Raw genomic sequence first — 19,891 nt, 5'->3', positions numbered from 1 at the left:
ATGTGTAGATGTGTCGTCCATAGACTTGCATTCATAATTCACGCCGATCGTATGGATCTACCCGACCTTACAGCTTCATTACTGTGGAAGTCTGTATGGTAATCAAAACCAGGATCAGGAGGGCAACAGAACAGCATAGGTCAAATTTCTCTGCTGATAATCAAGATCATTATCAATCCTTCCCTGCAGCGATCGTTTATAGCGATCAGTTATGCTGCTGATGTTTGAGTTTATCACCACAGTTACAATTCTGTCAGTTTGAGCCAGGTGAGCAAAACACGGCTGTAGTCTGTAGTCGGCTGTTTGTGTTGTGGCTGGTGAAATCCAATCTGTCATCAGAGCTTTATACTTCTCTCTTTATCTACATGAAACTAGCCCGCTTGGGTTGCCAGGCGACCAGTCACAAAAAACACAAAAAAACTTTGCATGGCGCCTGAATTTGATTGGTGTTCGTCTCATCTGTCACGGCAGCCAATAGCAGCGGCAGAGAGGAGGACAGCGAGGAAGTGGCCAGGTGACAGTGAAAGAGGAGTTACTTGTTAATACGGATGGTATAAAGATGAATTGCCATAAATAAAGAAGACATGAGCACCTGTGTGTAGCGTTAATTCAAATGCAGTTCAGATTACAAGCGACTGTTGCACGTTTTTACACAACACCCCTCCAGCTCGCTACTTGAATAAGACGGGACGTGGAAGGAGGGGGAGGATGTTATCAGAACATGAATTTCTCAAAGCTCTGTGCTCATGTACACAGAATAGATCAAGGTGGAAATGTACAACCTTTTACATTTGAATAGCAATGACAACCTGCACACCCTGTGTTCAGGGAAACATTTGCAATTATGTTTGCACATGTAAACTGCAAAGATCATAAAGACATTTTAGATTTCTTTTTCACTTTTGAACATTTATTAAGCGGTCTTTGGTCTAATTTAATTAAATACTTGTGGAATTTATATTATTTTATTTACCTTTTAGACAGTAGTTCCAACTTTCTGAAAAACTAGTTTGTATTGGTGTGTTTGTGTGGCAAGGTTATAGGAGCCATCCTACCAGCACAGGATGACAATGGACCTCTGGCTCTGCAAAAGAAACCCTCTGAAATATGAATGAGGAAATCCACACCTGTTTCCAGGTAACCAAGGCAGTACCGTGACGCTGACAATTAGTGTGTGTGTGTGTGTATACCTGCGTAGGCGGATGCACAAGCAGCGCAACTTCCTAGCTTTACCTGTTCAGACACTCTGTGGGGATGAAAGCAGCTGTCAGCCCTGCTGGCTTAATGAGACAGACATAATCTGACCAGGAGAAGCAGCATGACAAAGTTTGGGCCTCAGCTCTGAACAAGTTCCCTGCATTTATAATCTGCTGAGAACATTACGCATGGAAACAGGCCAAAGTCGGCCCAACTGAGCTGAAGGTGGACGTGGAGACTCGGTGGAGGGTGGAGCGCAGAGGCATCTTCACAGGTCTTGCCCTCAAGTGTTGAGCATCTATTTCTGCAAGTATGAATCCAATGTGGAAGGTTTATAAAAGCAAAGTGCTGAAGACTATTAATCCCGAATATGAGGAGGACACTGCCGAGGAGGTACAGAATATACATACATGTTTCTCCACATTTGCTCATGTTACTCATTAATTTGTTTGTCAGAAACACTTTAAACTCTTAAGCCCCAACGCCCCCTGATGCGGGGGAAAAAGCAGGAGATGACTTAGGCTTGGGGCTTAAGAGGTTAAAGTACAAGAAAGCTGACATAATTGTTGGCACAGAAGTCAGAAAGTCAGCTGGTTTTGTTTTGCTGATCATTTCTTATTCATCACAGCGTTAGATGAGCTTGCAGGGCTGATTTGTTTTCCATGCAATGGGAACTTTAAGACAGATGTTCGGCCTGGGAACAGCAATGCTGGCCTTAATGCACGCTGGCAAGTCGACTCTGATGAAACTGTGTTTACTAACATGTGCATACAAATATACATGCATCAAATCTACTTTTTTATTAGTTGCTGTTAGACAAATGTGGACTTAAAATGAAATCCAGATACATAAGAGCAATCACAGCAATAATTAAACAGCTTTTAACCAAAATACAGGCAACACTGCAAGCAATATGGGATGTTTTCAGCAGTCATCGAATGCCCTTTTGCTTGGTATCTTCTTACATAAAATCATTATTGAATCTTGGTCTGTAGTCATATTTCAGATGCCTGTGGTGACTTAAGTAAACATAAAAACATTTTATCGCAGAGAAAGGACTAATAGACGATTACACTCATGTGAAGCAGAACTTTCTTCGTTTTCTTTTCTACCTTTTTAAAGCTCTCAGAACGTCTTGGAGTTACGCGGTGACCTTTTCCAAGGGTCAGACATCGACTTTCTTTTTAGTGGTTTTTGTTGGATTGGATTTTTCCCACTGCTCATGTTCACGGCAACACCTGCACTCGATGCAGGACTTGGTTCTCGTGAAACAGTGTTGCGTTGACCCAGATCTCCAGAGAGCTGAGAAATTCGATCCTGCACAGGAGCTGAACAAACGGATTAGTTGGCATTCCAGTGAATGACGGGCTGACAGGCGGACGAGACAGATAGCCAGGTTCCTCACTGGCATATTCAGATCTGCCAGCTGACTGCTTCACATTGTGGCCTCTTGAGCTGCCCGGGCATTTGCAAGGACGACAGGGAATCCGGAGAGATAGTTTCCATCTAGATAGATATGCAGAGATGTCATCACTGCTATTTGAGTTGCCATTGCTTCACACGTTCTAGTGAAATTAGAGACTGCTAAAGCGTTTGACTATCAGTCTTCCTTATGTCAAAACATCCACTGATGTGGAAATACTACTGTTAAGTAATTAGTAAGTTGGTCAAGAGAAAAAACAAGCAATTAAAACACAATGTGCAAAATGTTAAAGTTAGTTTTAATAAAGAAATATTAAACATTTTTCTGTGGTGGCAATTTATTTTTAGTCTCCAGTAGTTCATATAATAGTGTCATGTGTGTTTAAGCTAGGTCTGCCTCAGCTTGCAGTACCCACAATACGCACCAGATGGCGACTGCTGTGCACAGATTCTGTGTTGTGCATTAAACTTAGACAGTTTGTTGTGACCAGACTGTGTGTGGACAGGTTAATGAAATATTGTTCTGTTTACTGGTGTTGCAGGTCACAGAGGTGGAGAATGATATGAGTCCAGTGCAGGAGGAGGAGGGGCCCAATGCTGTCTCCCAGCTGGCCAGGAAAGTATGTGAACCCTGGCAGTGCTTGTAAACCTTGTAGGGTATTTTCTGTCCGTTTACTAATCACGCAGGCTTCACAAATACTTTATAAAATGGTCACAGATGCAGTGAGTAAAGTGAGAATATCCATGCAAAGGTTCATGCTAAGCATATGTCTAAAGATATGACAGAGGAGCGTTAGTCAAGTGATATTTGACAGCACTAAATCCCTACTTTAACCTCTGACCTTGTCAAGATGCAGGGGGCAGGAGCTAAAAGCTGGAATCGGCTATCAGCGATCTTCAACAAAGATGATGAACACCAGCTCCTAGAGGAGACTGAGTGCCCCCCTGTCGCTGACCAGTGAGTTTTTAATCGTCTATCTTCTCACATGCATTCATGAACATTGATGTTGCTGGTGAAACAGAGCTTTACACTTTCCAACTGAGATCACACCTTTATCAGATTTTGTAACTCATAAGGTTGAAGTTTTACTTTCGTTGCACTGACCCAAAGAAATGTTTTGGCCAAAATTGGTGTACAGACTGAACTGAGAGGGGAAAAGGAGGTTTAATAGAAAAACAAATAGAAATGAAGATAATTACTGGAAGACATAAATTCTTATTTTCTGAAAATCTAGGATACTTACTGGCCAAAATCTGTCTTTTTTGTCATATTCATAAAGGAATGATTGTTGGATTAATCACTATTGAAGCCTTTCTTATAAAGTCTTTGTGTTTACATGTAATTTTAAAACTTAAGTTATTTAAAATCTAAAATCTTTGTCAGTTGTTTCATAATTTAAAGCACCTACTGCTTTGTCTAAATTCTCAGTCCGCTTGCAGCAAAGCCCGAGGAGCCTCCGCGACCCACCAGGCGCACGGGATTCTGGGATAGCTTTGCGTCTAACTGGGCAGCCAAGAAACAGGCCGAAGCTGCTGCGGCCGCCGCCGCTGCTGCTGAGAACGAGGCAGCAACAGGGGAAGGTGAGGAAGGGGTGATAGAGGCTGGAGGGGCGGAAAGTCAGCAGGATGGGCAGGTCACTGAGGGAGAGCAGAGTGAAGGGGGAGGAAGGAGCAACAATAGCTTCTCCAAGTACGTCTCGCTGGGAGGAGGCAACGAGGATGCGTCTTTCAAATGGAACTTTGTTACCAGCAAGCTGGCAGAGCTGAAGACCAAGACCAATTAGAAACATGGTGGAGGAGAAAGTAAAAGAAAATAAACAACATGAGGAGGGTGGTAGATGTAGGAGGAAGGTAAATTTTGCAAAGGATATCCTGTAACTAAACTGGCGCCTCTTGAAGTCCCTCTGTATTGTCAGCTATTATACACTCCAGAAAACGTGTGTTCACAGCCACATTACTACCAATGGCCTGATTGCTGGTTGAGACATAAAAAGAAAATCAGTGTTGTTGTTTATTTATTTTTTTGTAATCTTTGGTTCCCCATTACTTAAAGGTCAGTCTATTTATGTAAGAGTAAAGAGGACGTGTAGGTCATAGGCGACACTTAACAAAAAGAGCTTCCATTTCTCTGCCTGCACAGAGCCAGAGGTAGTGTTCATATCCCGGACCAGTGATTGAACTCCAACCACTACTACTTGTGAAAAAAACTTTTAAAGTTGCTTGTATTAAAAGTCACTATGCTAATTTATGAAATTCTGAATTATTTCTGGGAGATGAGGTGGGCACCCAGACCTGAGTTGTCTCTTTACCATCTAACCGCAGCACAGAGAATGCAGTAAGGCAGAATTTTGGTGACGACCACACTGGTTTAGGCAGCACACGGCAGTGTTTTGTTTTTGCAGTTGTATGACTACACTTACTTCCCTAAAGTGCTTCTTTCACCACGAACATGTGCCTCCACACCTGTCAGCAAACTTGATCTAATCTGTAGTTTAACAAAAACCGGATTAAGAGATTAAAGGCAGTGATAGCAGGATTAGACAGGGATTATCTCACTTAACCTGTTCAGAGGCCAGCGGATTATAGAAAGGTAATTTGGCAGTGTGATGTAGATACTACATAATCTTCCGAGTTTCTCTTAAACTTCAGGAATGCAAAATGTGGAGCACATTTATTTGACACGTATGTACGCCTGGTGAGATAAAGCCGGTAAAACCGATGACTTGGATTTTGTGATTGTGACTGAGACTGAAATGTGTGAGTTTTTTGACTTTTAAAATGTTGTGATTTAAAAAAAAAATTGACTTATTATGGTATTATTTCTGTTCTTTTGTGATTTATGCCTTATTCCATGTTTTATTCTGTTTTATTCTGCTGTTTTCGGTATATAATAATAAAGACTATTGCACTGAAGTTCTTGTAAGGTATGAACACGTGACTGAAAAATGTTAACTTTTGAGCAATATTGGAAAAAAATTCATTCATTTGCTGATCTCTGTGATGGTTGTTTTTAGAAGCTTTGACTCGAACCTTTTTTAAAAATCTAGAACACGAAATTCTGCCTCTGGCCAGCAGGGGGTTCTCTTCACCTCTTAAATTTAGTATAGCATATATTCAACTGTCCTTTTTTTCTGCCTTCATGTCCTTCACATTTACATCAAATCAGTCTTTTATAAACATGACAACAGCCTGATCAGATACCCTGTCAAAAATAGCCCATTTTCCTCCTCATATCCCACTTCCTTCATCTCTTTCGTGTCCTGTTTTTCACACCCATTTCCTCTCTCTTACTGTGTCATGTTTCCTCAGATAGAACAGAGCTTCCTTTTTAAATTTAGGAGTCTTTCTTGGGATTTCTATATGAATTTGGCAACACACAATAATGATGCGAAAATGATGCAAGCGAGCGTAGCCCGATCTCAACCCCATGGTTTCGTGCCATTTCTATGTGTTTATACTGTCAGTCAGATTTTATCCTGTCATAATGGGACATGGGAAATCAGTTTCACTAGCTGTGTACAGACTTTCACATCAGCCGTCTCTGTTTGAGTCAGAAGAGATCTTTCCCTACTCGCAGCTCAGTGACAAACTCTTGCATATTTCAAACAAACTCAGACTGAACATTTATTCCAAAAGGGCTGATTTTTGGGCTGATTGGCGGGGACTACTGTCTTGATGTTTTGAGGTCCATATTTTAGTTTCATGACATCAAGTCAGCAATGCTCGGTGGAAATGAGGTTTGTAGAGCATGAAAGCATCAGAAGGCGAGCAGGCAGGGCTGGCAGTTTACGCGGGGGGAGACGAGGGAGAGTGCACAGAGGCACAACTGGGTACCTGAGGGGTCTGTGACGTCTGGTAGTTTTGTTTAAAATGCATCTCGGGGAGCTCAGAAATAATGAGCTGCTTATCGGTGCTCGAAACCATTTTTGCTGAGATCACAAGCTGAAGGGAAAAAAACAACACACAAGTACTGCATGTACTGCAGTTTTCATGAGTTCTGACTTTATTTATGTGGATATCTTCAAGAGGAAAAGGCTAAAGTGGCGTAGGTTAAAGATTTTCAGTCGCTTTGGCAGTAGATTAAGTTACCAAATCTCTTCCCAGACAAAAGCTGAAAGGCTATCATTATTTAAGGTTAGCTTTGTGGTCTCTGTTGACTCCTCCTTGGAGACTGGTTTATCAGAGCTTTCTTTCTTTAAATGTAACAACTACACACAGTAAAGCTGTCACAAAACTGATGAACAGTGAGACCAAAGAGCACTACTGATTTTACTCAAAGATGTCTGTTTAAAGGTCTTAGCGATAAGGCTACTTTAATCCATACAAGCTGTTTGGTAATGCAATTTTGTCAGCCTCTGTTAGCTCTGAAAACCCAGAGTTAAAAAATATAGAAGTCTGTGCATGTTGAGTTAGAAAGAACAGATGTGCTCTTGTAAGACTCGAGGTTCAAGGCTACATTGTTGCTACTTGCTAATACACATGAATCACCCACTGGGGACACAATAAGCAACATCTGGGGTGAAAAGGTAGCCAACACAGTTCCTCAAGTGACCACTTCAGGCTGACTCAAAAAGTGGGTCAGTCCCTGGAGGTTGCAGTGACATAATGCTTAACTTTACAGCACATATTTACAGCCTGCAGACAAAAATGGTTTTGGACTCCATTGACAGTTTTTCCTTTCAACGCAGTGCCATAGTGGATTTATTTTGAGTATCTCATAAGTTTTAAGTGCATTAAGGCTTAAAATGCTTAAACAATAAAAATGAAAACACATTAAAAACAAGAACAAGTGGGTAAAGTCACGGTGACAGAGTCCTTTTCTGAAAGTCAAAGCATGGGAATGTCTGTGGGGATGTTGGATTTCAGGTAGAGTCGGTACCAGTTTTTTTTAAATCTGATTTTTCCCTCATGTGATCATGGTTCATGTTTTTTATATGCACTTAAGACCCTCAGTAGACTCTCACAGGTGTTTTCTCTTAGTCTGCCTGATAAGATCTCATCTCAGGACCAGTGTGGTTTTGGGCAAGACCTTCCTCAGCAAGCAGGCATTCATGTGTCAAAGCAGGAAAAGCACAAGCAAATTAATAATGGAGTCACTCCACTTTGAGTATATCCTGCCTTTGTGGACGCTGGTTCGCTGCCACGGCTTCTCGTTAACCTGCTGTAATTTCAGTTCTGCGAGAAGTTTAAACAAAATAATCTGACGGATGCCAAAACAACTTGCTTTCATGCAGTGCGCCCATATACACAGAGCAGGAGCACTTTCAGCTCTGGGGACTCGACCGTTAATCCAAGTCACTCATGCACACATGCTCATACTGGTCCCATAGCGTAAAACTCTTTTATCACTTGTGGTCCTGTCAGACAGGTGTGTGACCGCCACACTCTCAAAGTCCCGTAAGCCTTTGCCATTTGGTTCACTTTTGGCTCACAGTGCAACACAAATATCTCACCATCCCCCTCATCCACAGAGACAAAACACAGACAAGAACACACTATTTTCTTGTTTCTTCACTCTTCTTCATTGCTTGCCTTGGGCTCTGTGCCACACACTGCAATTACTTAAGAGAAAAGCAACCCCACAAAGATCTGTGAGCCTGCCTTAATTATATAACAAAAGCCCAAACCTGAGAGAAGATGAGTTAATTGTGTTTATATCCAAGATCTCTTTTTGTAGAGGGGGTTACCTTTGTAACCATGATGGTGTATAGCAATAATGGTGGTAATTAAGGACCCAGGTTAATGTTACAAAGGTTTACATACTCTGAGTAGGACTCTAGAAGGTTAGGCAATCTAAAATACAAAAAGATTAAATTTGTATTATATATATAGAGATGCTTTCTCAATCCGCAGAGGCAAATCTGGTTATCCACAAACTATTTTCTTTATGGATTTGCTAACAGACTTAAAACAGCAGCACATGAGGTCAGTGGAACAAGTTTTAATACGTAGCACAGTCTGATGACTTTGGAACAAACTACCATGTGATTATGTTGTAAGCTGTTGCGTTTCCATCGTCCGTCCCTTTGTGACCTCGCTTGGCCAACACCAGTCCATAAATCAGCCGGCCAAAGTGACCGGACTGTGCCAGAGCCTAAGAAGTTTGTCTTCAAGATTACAGCTCAAGGTCTCAAATGTTATACTGAGATTATGAAATGAGGTTAATCAGTAAAAGAAACATGGGCCAAAAAAAATCTAAGATCAGACGCAGGGGGGGAAGAGAAGATTTATCAGCAAAATTATGAAAAGGGTTGTAAAAGCAAAATAGACATAGCGCTTATGAAAGCCCTCACAGGCAGACAGAAATGTCTGGTAGCGCTCAGGTATGACGCTGTTGTGTCGAGTGTCTCAACAAACGAGGTGAGTCACACGCGGCACAGCGGGCACATCTGGAAGTCGAACTACGGGACCAAAGATGTTCTCGCAAAAACAATGACTGGTCTCTTTCAGCAGCTTACCACAGCACACCTGCTTGAGGCAAAATTGTGGCTTATGTGAGGGAGGCACATGAACACTTACTGTATATACAGTGTAGTCTAGGGGAGATTTTTCCTTCTCCATTGTTTTATGAAAAAGGGATACACACCATCCATTTTGGTGTGAGTAAATGCGACAATCATTTTCTTCTTTACAAAACCACTTCTAAATTAACTGTGCAATAGTTCTTTTCTCTTTTTTGATTTGCAAAAGTTTAGCGTTTCTAAAGCACTGCTCATTTATTCCTGTCGATTTAACATGAAATCGCAGCCAGCAGCGGTCACAATATAAAACGTCCTCCAAGGCTGCTTATCTGCTCCCTAATGGCCCTTCTTGTTTACAGAAATTACACTAATGCCCCAAAGTAATGGCCATTAGTATATTTAAGTAAGTGGACATTTCAGAATCACTGCAGAGAGGTCATTTTCAGGGAGAGAACTTTGACAGATTAGCTGCAACTTTGCACCAGACATCACCCTGATAGGTTTATCAGCTAAAAGGAGGAGATCCACCAAACAAACAGGCAGACAAAGCAGTTTTCAGGGTTAATCTCCACTGTTTGCAGTGTGTCTGCATAGATAAGGTGGCGACTTGACTTTTTTGAAGTTAGACTCAGCTCTCTGCAGGGTTGTTATGACCTCTGTTTCAGTGGCCTTGTTAATCCTCAAGTGATAATGTGTGGATGTCTGCGTGTTTTAAAAAAGCTGACCTGCCTAAACTGTTAGTGTGGAGCGACTCGTGTCATTCAGAAACAATCAATCAGTCTCAATCAGTCTTTATTTATAAAGCACTTTTCATACAAAAAAATGTAGCACAAAGTGCTTTACATAGTTAAAAGCAGCCCACCCCACACTCTCATTAACATAAATGATGTGAATACACACATATCCCCACCCCCCCATACACACACACACGCACACACGCACACTTAAAGAGTAAAAATTGGGCTGGGTTCGCATGAGCCAAGTGAGGAAACTAGAGATGGCACGATACCACTTTTTTATGTCCGATACCGATATCATAAATTTGGATATCTGCCGATACCGATATGAATCCGATATAGTGTTTTTTAACCAACAAAACTGTTTTTTAAAATATCTTGCTGCATTTTGCAAGTCTGCAAGTTCATACTCAAGTTTAAAACAACAACTACACTAAAGCTATTCTGTTATACCTGTATACAAAAAAAATATTTCATAGTTCAGCAATACTGATCAATCTAATAAACTTAAACCTACACCATCCTCCCTATTCTGGTATTTTAAAGAGTACTTAGTGTAAATATTAAGCAACCTAACTAATAGGGTTCCAACTCCCAGCAACAACAAAAATAAATAAATAAAAAATAGGGAACCACCCCTCACGCTCCACCTCATGATGCTTAATCGACGTAATCAACCTTAATTTGATGCAGTGTGAAAAAAAAAATGCACAGAAATCAATTATTTTTCAAGAATAATTAAATAGATTCAACATCTTTCTTCAACAAAATTGCAGACTGCACAGATGGTACCTTCCCAAAGTAAAAAGTACTATAGCTTACTAGGGTATATATATTAGACTTAATAGTCACTATATACAGTAATTGACTTCTATTCATTTTACATCAAATTAAAACTTTGGGTGTCAGATAATTATTTATTAAAATCTCGACATTTTAAATGAGAATAAGAAAGAAAAGTATGTCTTTGTGCCCCCTTTTCCCTGTTAATGCCCTATCGGCCCCCCTGGCTAAACTTTGCAAGATCCGCCCCTGCACAGTTACCAGCGTCAGCTACTTAGAAAAAGATCCTGGAGTAGAAATTAATATTAAATAAATTCTAACAACAGCTTATCAAGCTTAAACGTTCTGCTGTTGTTCAGCCGCTGGTTTCCTCTTTCTGGTGCAAAGTGGGCCAAAAACAAACAAGAGAGACGGACTCGCGACAGAAAAGCCGATCAGCTGATTTAAGCAGTTTCATGATTGAAGTAGCAGCCGGAGAGCGAGAGGCAGTCGCTAGTTAAGCTTAACGCAGGAATGCTTTACAAACATTCAGAGATGGACTTACACACTTGCTTTACTTCTCTCGGGGATAACTTCGTCGGAGATGAAATGCCGAGTTGCTAGCGAAGCTCCACATGCTATCCAGACCACCTACAGGTCCCGCATGCCACAGCCGCTCTATCACGTGATGCATACTGCTCCGACGTGCTAACGTTCTGAGGTGAGTTACGGCATGTTGCAAGTTTTGTGAGGTGCTTTCGTGATATTTAATGGATCGGATTACATTTTTTATTTTTCTCCGATATCCGATCCAGTAATTTAGGTCAGTATCGGACCGATACCGATACGTAATATCGGATCGGTCCATCTCTAGAGGAAACACTATAACAGGGAGCCGTCTGCACCAGGAGCCGGTCACAGACCGCAGCCTCCAGGCTGGGCACACAGCAGGAGGGAGGCAAAGGAGCCCCCCAGCCAGGCTGAGAGGACCCCCAGAGCCCCAGCAGCCACGGTCGATCACAGCCCCGCTGCAGAGAGCCCCCTCCGAGAAAACACTGGAGATATGACACAATAGGATATATACAGGGTAAAATGATAAAATATATAAGAACGGGATACAATATAAATATAAATATAAATAGAGTAAGAAGATTAAAAAATGAATAAGAATAAAATCAATAAATATTAGGTAAAGCCTAAATTAATAATAGAATAACAGGATAGAATAAATAAGCATAAAATAAATAAACGTTAAGTAAAAGCTAAATTAAAAAGGTGGGCCTTGAGCCTGTTCTTAAAAACATGTACGTTCTCTGCGGCCCTGAGCTCCTCCGGCAGGCTGTTCCACAGACGAGGACCATACCACTGAAAAGCTGCCTCTCCGTGAGTATGTGTCCTGACTTTAGGGACAATCAAAAGGCCAGTACCAGAGGACCTCAGGGTCCGCGAGGGTTCATATGGTAAAAGCAGATCTGAGAGATAAGAAGGCCCAAGACCATTAAGACATTTAAAAACCAATAAAAGAACTTTAAAATCGATCCTGAAACACACGGGGAGCCAATGCAGCGATTCTAAAACCGGTGTAATGTGATGTGGGCCTGCTACATTACACAAGATGTTAATCTCAAGAAACTATGCACTTTCATGATTCTTCTGAACGTATTGATGCATGCTCGATCATCCTGGTAAGGAAATCTCAAGAAGTTGATTCCAAAAAAACGTCCAGGATGAACAGAATCAACTTTTTGGGATTCTCCTAAAACAGTTAAACCGAACAAAATGCCAAAAAGGTTTAGAAGTATAAATGAGCCATCAAAATACATACAAATTTTTAAGAAATTATAAAGCAGATGTTATAAATGATACAGCCACCTAAGGCCAATAACAATACCCCCCCACCCGCCAGGATAATCAGTTTGTTAGTGTGGAGGAAGGGGCCTAGTGGAGGTATATTATTTAGAGAACCACAGTCCCTCACCTCACATCACAGACGTTCACATGGTGTCTCGTCCCTGTAATCTACTAGCTCAATCTAGGCTTTATAATCTTGTGACTCTTTAGGAATGGATTTGGGACCCCCTTAGAAAAGAAAATCTGCCTCCTGCCCCCTCTATTTCCCAGCAAACTGGGTAATCTCTCTGCAAAGCTACCCCCCATGCACCCCCGCGGCCACACCACGACCCAGTAAAACTCACGCAGGCACAGACACGCAACCACACACATGCATGCATACGTCCTGGCACCCATCATCCATCTGTATCTCTGCTGAAATCTGATCACCCATCTCCAAAGGCAGGCCTGCCTGAAAATAGATCGATTTTTCTGCTCTCATTCATACTTTCTAACAAGAGCTCGGGGCTTACAGGACCGTCAATACATTTTCAGCCAATATGTGTGTTTATTTCTTGGGTCATGTTTGTACTTGTTGGCTCCATTGATTATTTTCAGATAAAAGTGGCCACCTAGCAGGAGGAGTGCTGAGCCCAAAGAACTTGAGCCGTGGGATTTCCACACACGGCACAGAAAATATAACTCGGCAGCTGCGATGTTTCTCTTCTGAAATTATAGTTTGCAGAGTTATTTTTAAGGGAGCGATACGCAGGAGGCCCGCGATCCACCGTGTCGTGCTGATTTTGAAAGCTGGTTTGTCAGCTCGATGCCACGGGTCACTGGCTGTAGCGGTCACTCACGCGCAGTAAAAGTGATGGTTTGCGTTATATCTTTATATTGTATTGTATAGTTGCTGGAATGCAAATTGATTCTTTGTCCCTCCACAAAGTCTCTGTCGGGCTCGAGTTACTGTTTCTACAGCTGTTATGGCTGTTGTTCTTTGCTTTTGCTCCCGACCTGCAGCTAAGCCTAAACACACACACATACAAACACACACCAGACACACACACACGCAGCTCACCGTGAGAACCAGCAGACTCCAACAAGACGCTAAGAAGGCATCTGAAAAATGCATTCTGAATTCTTAATTTTAGAGGCTGGTGGGCACAAAAAATGTCGTCTCACGTAGTGTTTTTTTTTTAAAAGTCTTGGCACTCAGAAATATTCACCTGGTTTTGAATGAGTATGCATATTTAATCGCAGCATCCTTCAAATACAGTTCTTGTTAAATTATAGAAGACCCCAAAAGCTTTGTGTTTCAAATTTGTTACTGAAAAATCCAAAAAAGTTTCACAGTGTTGGCAGTATAGAAGCACTGCTTCCCTGTAAGCGTTTCTTTCACTCTGCAGTTCTGCCTCTCACTGGATATGATATCAAAAAAACAAAAAAAACAAAAAGAGGAGAGACTGTTAACCTTCCCAGGTGGATGAAATGATGGATGGTGGAACAACAGAAGTAACTGTAAAAATTCTTACTGATAAAGAAAAAGAGGATAGAAAAAAAATTATAAGAGTGAAGGAAGTGGAAAATAAAACAAGAGCGAGCCTCAGTTGGATGCATTAGGTGGAAACATGAGGTTCAAACAAGCACTCTAGTGGGTAAATATAAAGGTTTAGACAGTAGATGCTAGCTACCTGTGTGAAGCACAGGAAATCACTGTTCTCTAAGAACAGGTAGTAGAAAACATCCCTCCTGTTAAACTACAACGTTTGCTTTGTTTTTTAAATGATAAAGATTTCTCGTGCGACGCCGTGGGCACATTGCTGTTCCTCAGCTGAGAGGCGAGTGGCTCCTCCAGGTGAAATCAGCTGCAAAGAAGATGCTGCGTCAAAAACCTCCTTGTGATTGCTTTGGTCATTGAACAATTGCTGCGGTTTGCGTGGAAGATGCTCACTTATCTGCACTATCAGGTAGGACGTTTTAAAAGGTCCAACTTTTACTTTGAATGCAAACATTTTTTATTTATGTTTTATTTTATGATTGAGTTGCACTTTCACAGTTTCCCTATCGCTGGTGAGTGTTTATGGATGAGTTGCCATCTTCTGTGCATATGGTGGCAATTTGGTAGCAACTAAAGCAATTTCAAGGAGATTTTTGTCAACCAGCTGGGGAACACGTAATTTCCTTAGCAACTGGTGGTTGCCAGGGGGCAGGCCTCTGAGATTTGGGCTTTATTAACTTGACCCTGCTTTGTAATCATGATCATCGCATGTTCAAAAATGCCTGACGTCACATGGTTAGTGGCCACATGCAGACAGAACCTCTCTAAAAACAAGCTATAAAATTGTAACTAATGATGTTTACATTCTGTTCTGCTTAATTTTCGGTCTCCACGAAACTATAAAGTAATCAGCGTCTGACTTGTCAACTAGTGCTCAACAAGTAAGCAAATAAACTTCCGTTTAACAGTTTAAAAATGCCTCTTATTTTCGTCATCATCCTGCCCACAGTGGCTTCTGTCACAGGTGCACATGGGTGGATGGATAGGTGGACGTATGGCTATTAATACATTTATATAGAAAAAATGGTTCTTGTTTCCCCACCACATTAGGAATAACCCTCATGCACCACAGACTGATCATTCATCCATGCTCGAGCAAATCGAGCCTCGGGGAACCTGTGACCCATAACTAGCCAAGGCGGAAATTACACATTGATGCACAGCTGGAGATTTCACTGCCCCTGTTTCTCGTCATGTACGATCAGTGCAGGTATGAAGACGCACTCTGTCGTAGTGTAAAAGAGCAGACCTCTATTCACAGCTATACAAGCCAGTATGGCTCATCTTACACCCTTCTCTTTCTCCGCTCCTGCAGGAGCATTGCATACTCCCCTCCAGCCTGTCATCAACATGTCATTAAATCCCACTCCATCTCTCTTTGGCCGCTCCGACTTTTGCCCCCTCCGCTGCAAACAGAAATTCCTGTGCTCTTTTGCATGTTTGCTTCTCCTCGAGTCGTTGTCCTCCTTCGGCCCATCTCTATTTCTGACATGGGAATCTGGGGTGTCAGGCTGTCTGAGGAGAAGACTGGAGAAGGAGACAGTGCCACTTGATAAGAAGTTGATGGAGACTGTCAGGAGGTACAGCTATTGTGGGACAAGGCTGTTGTGGGCAGTTGGGATTTACGAGCACTGGAGCGTGTTGTAAGTTTGTGTGGACAGTTAAATCGAGCAGTTTCAACTATCTTGATAGTTAAGTTATTTATTCTCCAGGATATAGTTATATATATTACTTCGTTAGAGTTATTTGATACTATGTCTTGCACTATCCTACTGTATATTACTGTATACTACTATTCTTATTGTATATATTGTATATCTTATTCATCTGTTCCTCTGTCTCTCCTGCTGCTTTGAGCATGTACATGACAAAAGAATTTCCCTCGGGATAAATAAAGTTCTTCTTCTTATTATTATTCTTATCTTGTATCCAGTTATATTTCATGAAACTGAGAAAATGCTTCTACACTTTTGCATCTTATCTAATTGACACAGATTTATCCATGTTTTTTATCATTAAGTTTGAGTCCCATCCTGCTCATTTGCCAAGAAAACATCAAAACTAGCACACATGTACATTGTAGGCCCCTGGAGGTTCTCATCTAAATCAGACATTATAAAGCCATCATGTTCCTTAGAAACTGTCCACCTTACAGTAGGCTGAAATTGTAGTATTCACGCACACACCTTAAAAACGTTTTATGATTTGGAGTTCATAAAAACAACATCTTATTTATATCCACAAAACCTTTGCCATGCATTAAATATTATGATGTCATCATGTTGCCTATCAAGCCTCCAATAACAGACTACAATCCTACTGTAGCATGAGCTACAAATTAGTGCTTCTAATTTGCAACAGCAAGCATGTTTTGTAAGAACACGATGCAACAAAACTATCAACATAAGAGATCAATGTTCAGAGACCTCACCAGTAAAATGAATAACTGGCTGATCTCTCCAGTATTATCGCCTTGTGCACCTCTGGACCGGTTTAGATCACACACACTCACCTCTGCTATGTCTGCTTCTTCTTGAATTTCATTTTGGGGAAGAGGGTGATGCTAACCTGGCGAGTGAAAGTGAAAAAGACAATGCTTGTGCAGCCAGAAAGTTCCCATGTTTTCAGTGTGTAATGAATGGTTGGCTCTGCTGAATGTGCTCCTTCAGATGCCTCAGGATGTTACAGTAGAAATGGACTTTTTGTCACGGCTGCCGAGGCGAGCCGTGTGGAGTTAGAAGAAGGACCCAAGATGCAGGCAGTGGATGAGATGCCGGTGAGTTTATTTACACAGTGGTGAGAAGGCAAAACAGGCAAGAGGGAAGACAAAACTAAAGACCTGAACTGGGAAAGCTAAATGACAAACCTGAGATGAAACAAAAAAGGGAAGAGAGGCAGCGAGACGAGCAGGACACCGAGGAACACAGACTGACGCGGAGTTACACAGACGAACCGGCAACAGGTAGGAGAACACACAGGGCTTAAATACACACACCAGTAATCAGGGGATGAGAGACAGGAGGGCAACACAGCTGGGAGGAATCTGGGCTGACGGGACAGGGGAAACGTAAACTGAACACACTCACATACGACACGGACCTTCACAATAAAACAGGAAACTCAGATACATGGAACCAGACAAGACATTGAACTAAACAGACAGATTCAGACGCAGACTCAGAGGCAGATCGAAAATAACACAGAACTTAAACAATCATCATCTAGAAAATGATAACAAACTAAAAGCGCTGGGTCACCGACCCAGGACCATGACACTTTTACAGTCAGATATCGTGTGCATGAGTGTTTGAATGTGGAAGAAAACGTTGTGCTATTCAAGCTCAATAAAAAACATTAAGAAATATATGCATACGTGAGTGCTGGTATTTTGTTTGCTCTTATGTTTTATCAAGTAAATTTACTGAGGGAGGTGAAAGGTTTCTCTGTACTTGGTGTTTTACTAACAGAGAAATCTTGTAAAGAATAGAAGGCTTAATCCTGAACTTCAACACCACTCAGCTTTTTTAATATGGTGAGAAACTGCTTCTTTGAGGATCTTTACACCAGTGGGGGTGGCACACTAATCGGCCAGTTAGACACCTGGATCACTCTTTTCCCAGGAGGAACTGATATGGCTGTCAAAGTTCATGACCTAGTCCCAAAGCTGGGTGTCAGATACACGCACCATATCAAAGACAATAGACTTTTCAGTGGAAGCTCACCTGTGCCCTTCACTCTTGCAGTCTGACATCTGATGATGTTACAGAGCTTTATGCAATCCTGCACTGAGCCTGAAGCGCTTTAGAGCATAAAGCTTCACAAAAGAAAGCAGCATATCCTCTGTGTTAGTATAAAACAAAAGCAAAATCACTTCAGGCCAGTAATTTCCTCTGCTTGTTTGAGCTGAAGCTGAACGCCACACCCAGTATGTAATTTAGACAGGATTAGGACTAATTAGTAACTTTGTGGCAGGATCCTCTTATTATTTCTTGTTAATGACTAAAATTTGCTACAGAAAAAGCATAAACTGTTGCAGAGATTTTCTTTAATCTTTTTGTGCTTAGTAATAAAACGTTGGGGAAAATAATGTAATGACACCGTCTTTACATAACTCGGATACTCTGCAGTGTGCGCGTCACAGCGCTGCATTCCTCTCTGTGCACAGTCCTTCACAAGCTTGGCAACAAGTCATGAGAGCTCATGCCGATGGACTGAAGAATGTAATTAGAGGAAACAGTTTGTATTAGATCAGATTAGACTTCACCAGGTCAATTGGCAGTTCTCATGTAATTTCTTGACTGATAATTTGTTTTCCAGTTTGTCGTCTGCCAGTTATGATTGGCACTATTGGATGGCTGTCAGAATTACCACAGTGAACTTAATATATTTTCTATTATTTCCAACAGCTTGTTTTAGCTTGATTTATCTTCACAAGTAATATTATTATAGAAGCAGGAGCTTGTACTTGCAAATAATGCTTTAAGCAGTAATACTTAAAACTTCCGATGATGTCCACTCAACAAAGTTTTGAAAAAATCTAACCCACTGCGATATAATTGCACAGTAACGTACAAAATATTACCATGCAAGCATTACAATCCAATGAGACTCCACCAATACTGCTTATGATTGACAGGTGTCCTCCCTCCTCCATGGATCCTGCAATTAAGTTCCACTGAGGATGATCAGGTAGGAATCCTCTGTGGGTTTTGAGGGATATCACTGGCTGAATCCTCAGAGGAGGTCCTGCCCAACATGGCGCCACAGATATGGGCCTTCCCTCGCCCTCGCAACCAGACTGGGGTTAAATTAGGAAAGGCTAACCCCAGAACTGTGGTGAAGACGAGGGCGAGGTCAAGTGCTTTGCTTTGCTTTGATGATGTTGGAGAGCACATCCAGTAGACGTTCTTCATCTGCAGCTGACGGGCTGAGAGTGAATTGCTAATGTTGTTTGTTCTGTGTGCACGCATATGGAGATTTGAGTTACAGTGGGGCAAAAAAGTATTTAGTCAGCCACCGATTGTGCAAGTTCCCCCACCTAAAATGATGACAGAGGTCAGTAATTTGCACCAGAGGTACACTTCAACTGTGAGAGACAGAATGTGAAAAAAAAATCCATGAATTCACACGGTAGGATTTGTAAAGAATTTATTCGTAAATCAGGGTGGAGAATAAGTATTTGGTCACCTCAAACAAGGAAAATCTCTGGCTCTCACAGACCTGTAACGTCTTCTGTAAGAAGCTTTTCTGTTACCTGTATGAATGGCACCTGTTTGAACTCATCATCTGTATAAAAGACACCTGTCCACAGCCTCAAACAGTCAGACTCCAAACTCCGCCATGGCCAAGACCAAAGAGCTTTCGAAGGACACCAGGAAAAGTATTGTAGACCTGCACCAGACTGGGAAGAGTGAATCTACAATAGGCAAGCAGCTTGGTGTGAAAAAATCAACTGTGGGAGCAATCATCAGAAAATGGAAGACATACAAGACCACTGATAATCTCCCTCGATCTGGGGCTCCACGCAAGATCTCATCCCGTGGGGTCAAAATGATCATGAGAACGGTGAGCAAAGATCCCAGAACCACACGGGGGGACCTGGTGAATGACCTGCAGAGAGCTGGGACCAAAGTAACAAAGGTCACCATCAGTAACACACTACAACGGCAGGGAATCAAATCCCGCAGTGCCAGACGTGTTCCGCTGCTGAAGCCAGTGCATGTCCAGGCCCGTCTGAAGTTTGCCAGAGAGCACATGGATGATACAGCAGAGGATTGGGAGAATGTCATGTGGTCAGATGAAACCAAAGTAGAACTCTTTGGTATAAACTCAACTCGTCGTGTTTGGAGGAAGAAGAATACTGAGTTGCATCCCAAGAACACCATACCTACTGTGAAGCATGGGGGTGGAAACATCATGCT

General features: G+C 41.8%; 1 protein-coding gene across 1 annotated transcript; it reads left to right on the top strand.

Moving 5' to 3' along the window:
- The first annotated feature begins 1,254 nt into the window (after positions 1-1,254).
- Positions 1,255-4,823, top strand: LOC146699013 (uncharacterized protein C1orf232). Its single transcript, XM_085472717.1, has 4 exons — positions 1,255-1,590; positions 3,162-3,239; positions 3,471-3,577; positions 4,049-4,823. The coding sequence occupies exons 1-4, from the start codon at positions 1,510-1,512 to the stop codon at positions 4,401-4,403; spliced, it is 621 nt and encodes a 206-aa protein (XP_085328843.1). The 5' UTR covers positions 1,255-1,509; the 3' UTR covers positions 4,404-4,823.
- The last annotated feature ends 15,068 nt before the right edge of the window (positions 4,824-19,891 follow it).

The sequence above is a fragment of the Copadichromis virginalis genome, linkage group LG11, assembly GCF_057382275.1.
Source record: "Copadichromis virginalis isolate Kocher_CV1m ecotype Utaka linkage group LG11, C_Virginalis_male_GT1.1, whole genome shotgun sequence".
In the NCBI taxonomy this organism is placed as follows: Eukaryota; Metazoa; Chordata; class Actinopteri; order Cichliformes; family Cichlidae; genus Copadichromis; species Copadichromis virginalis.
Note: the sequence above shows the minus strand (reverse complement) of the source record. Positions and strands in the feature narration are given on the sequence as shown.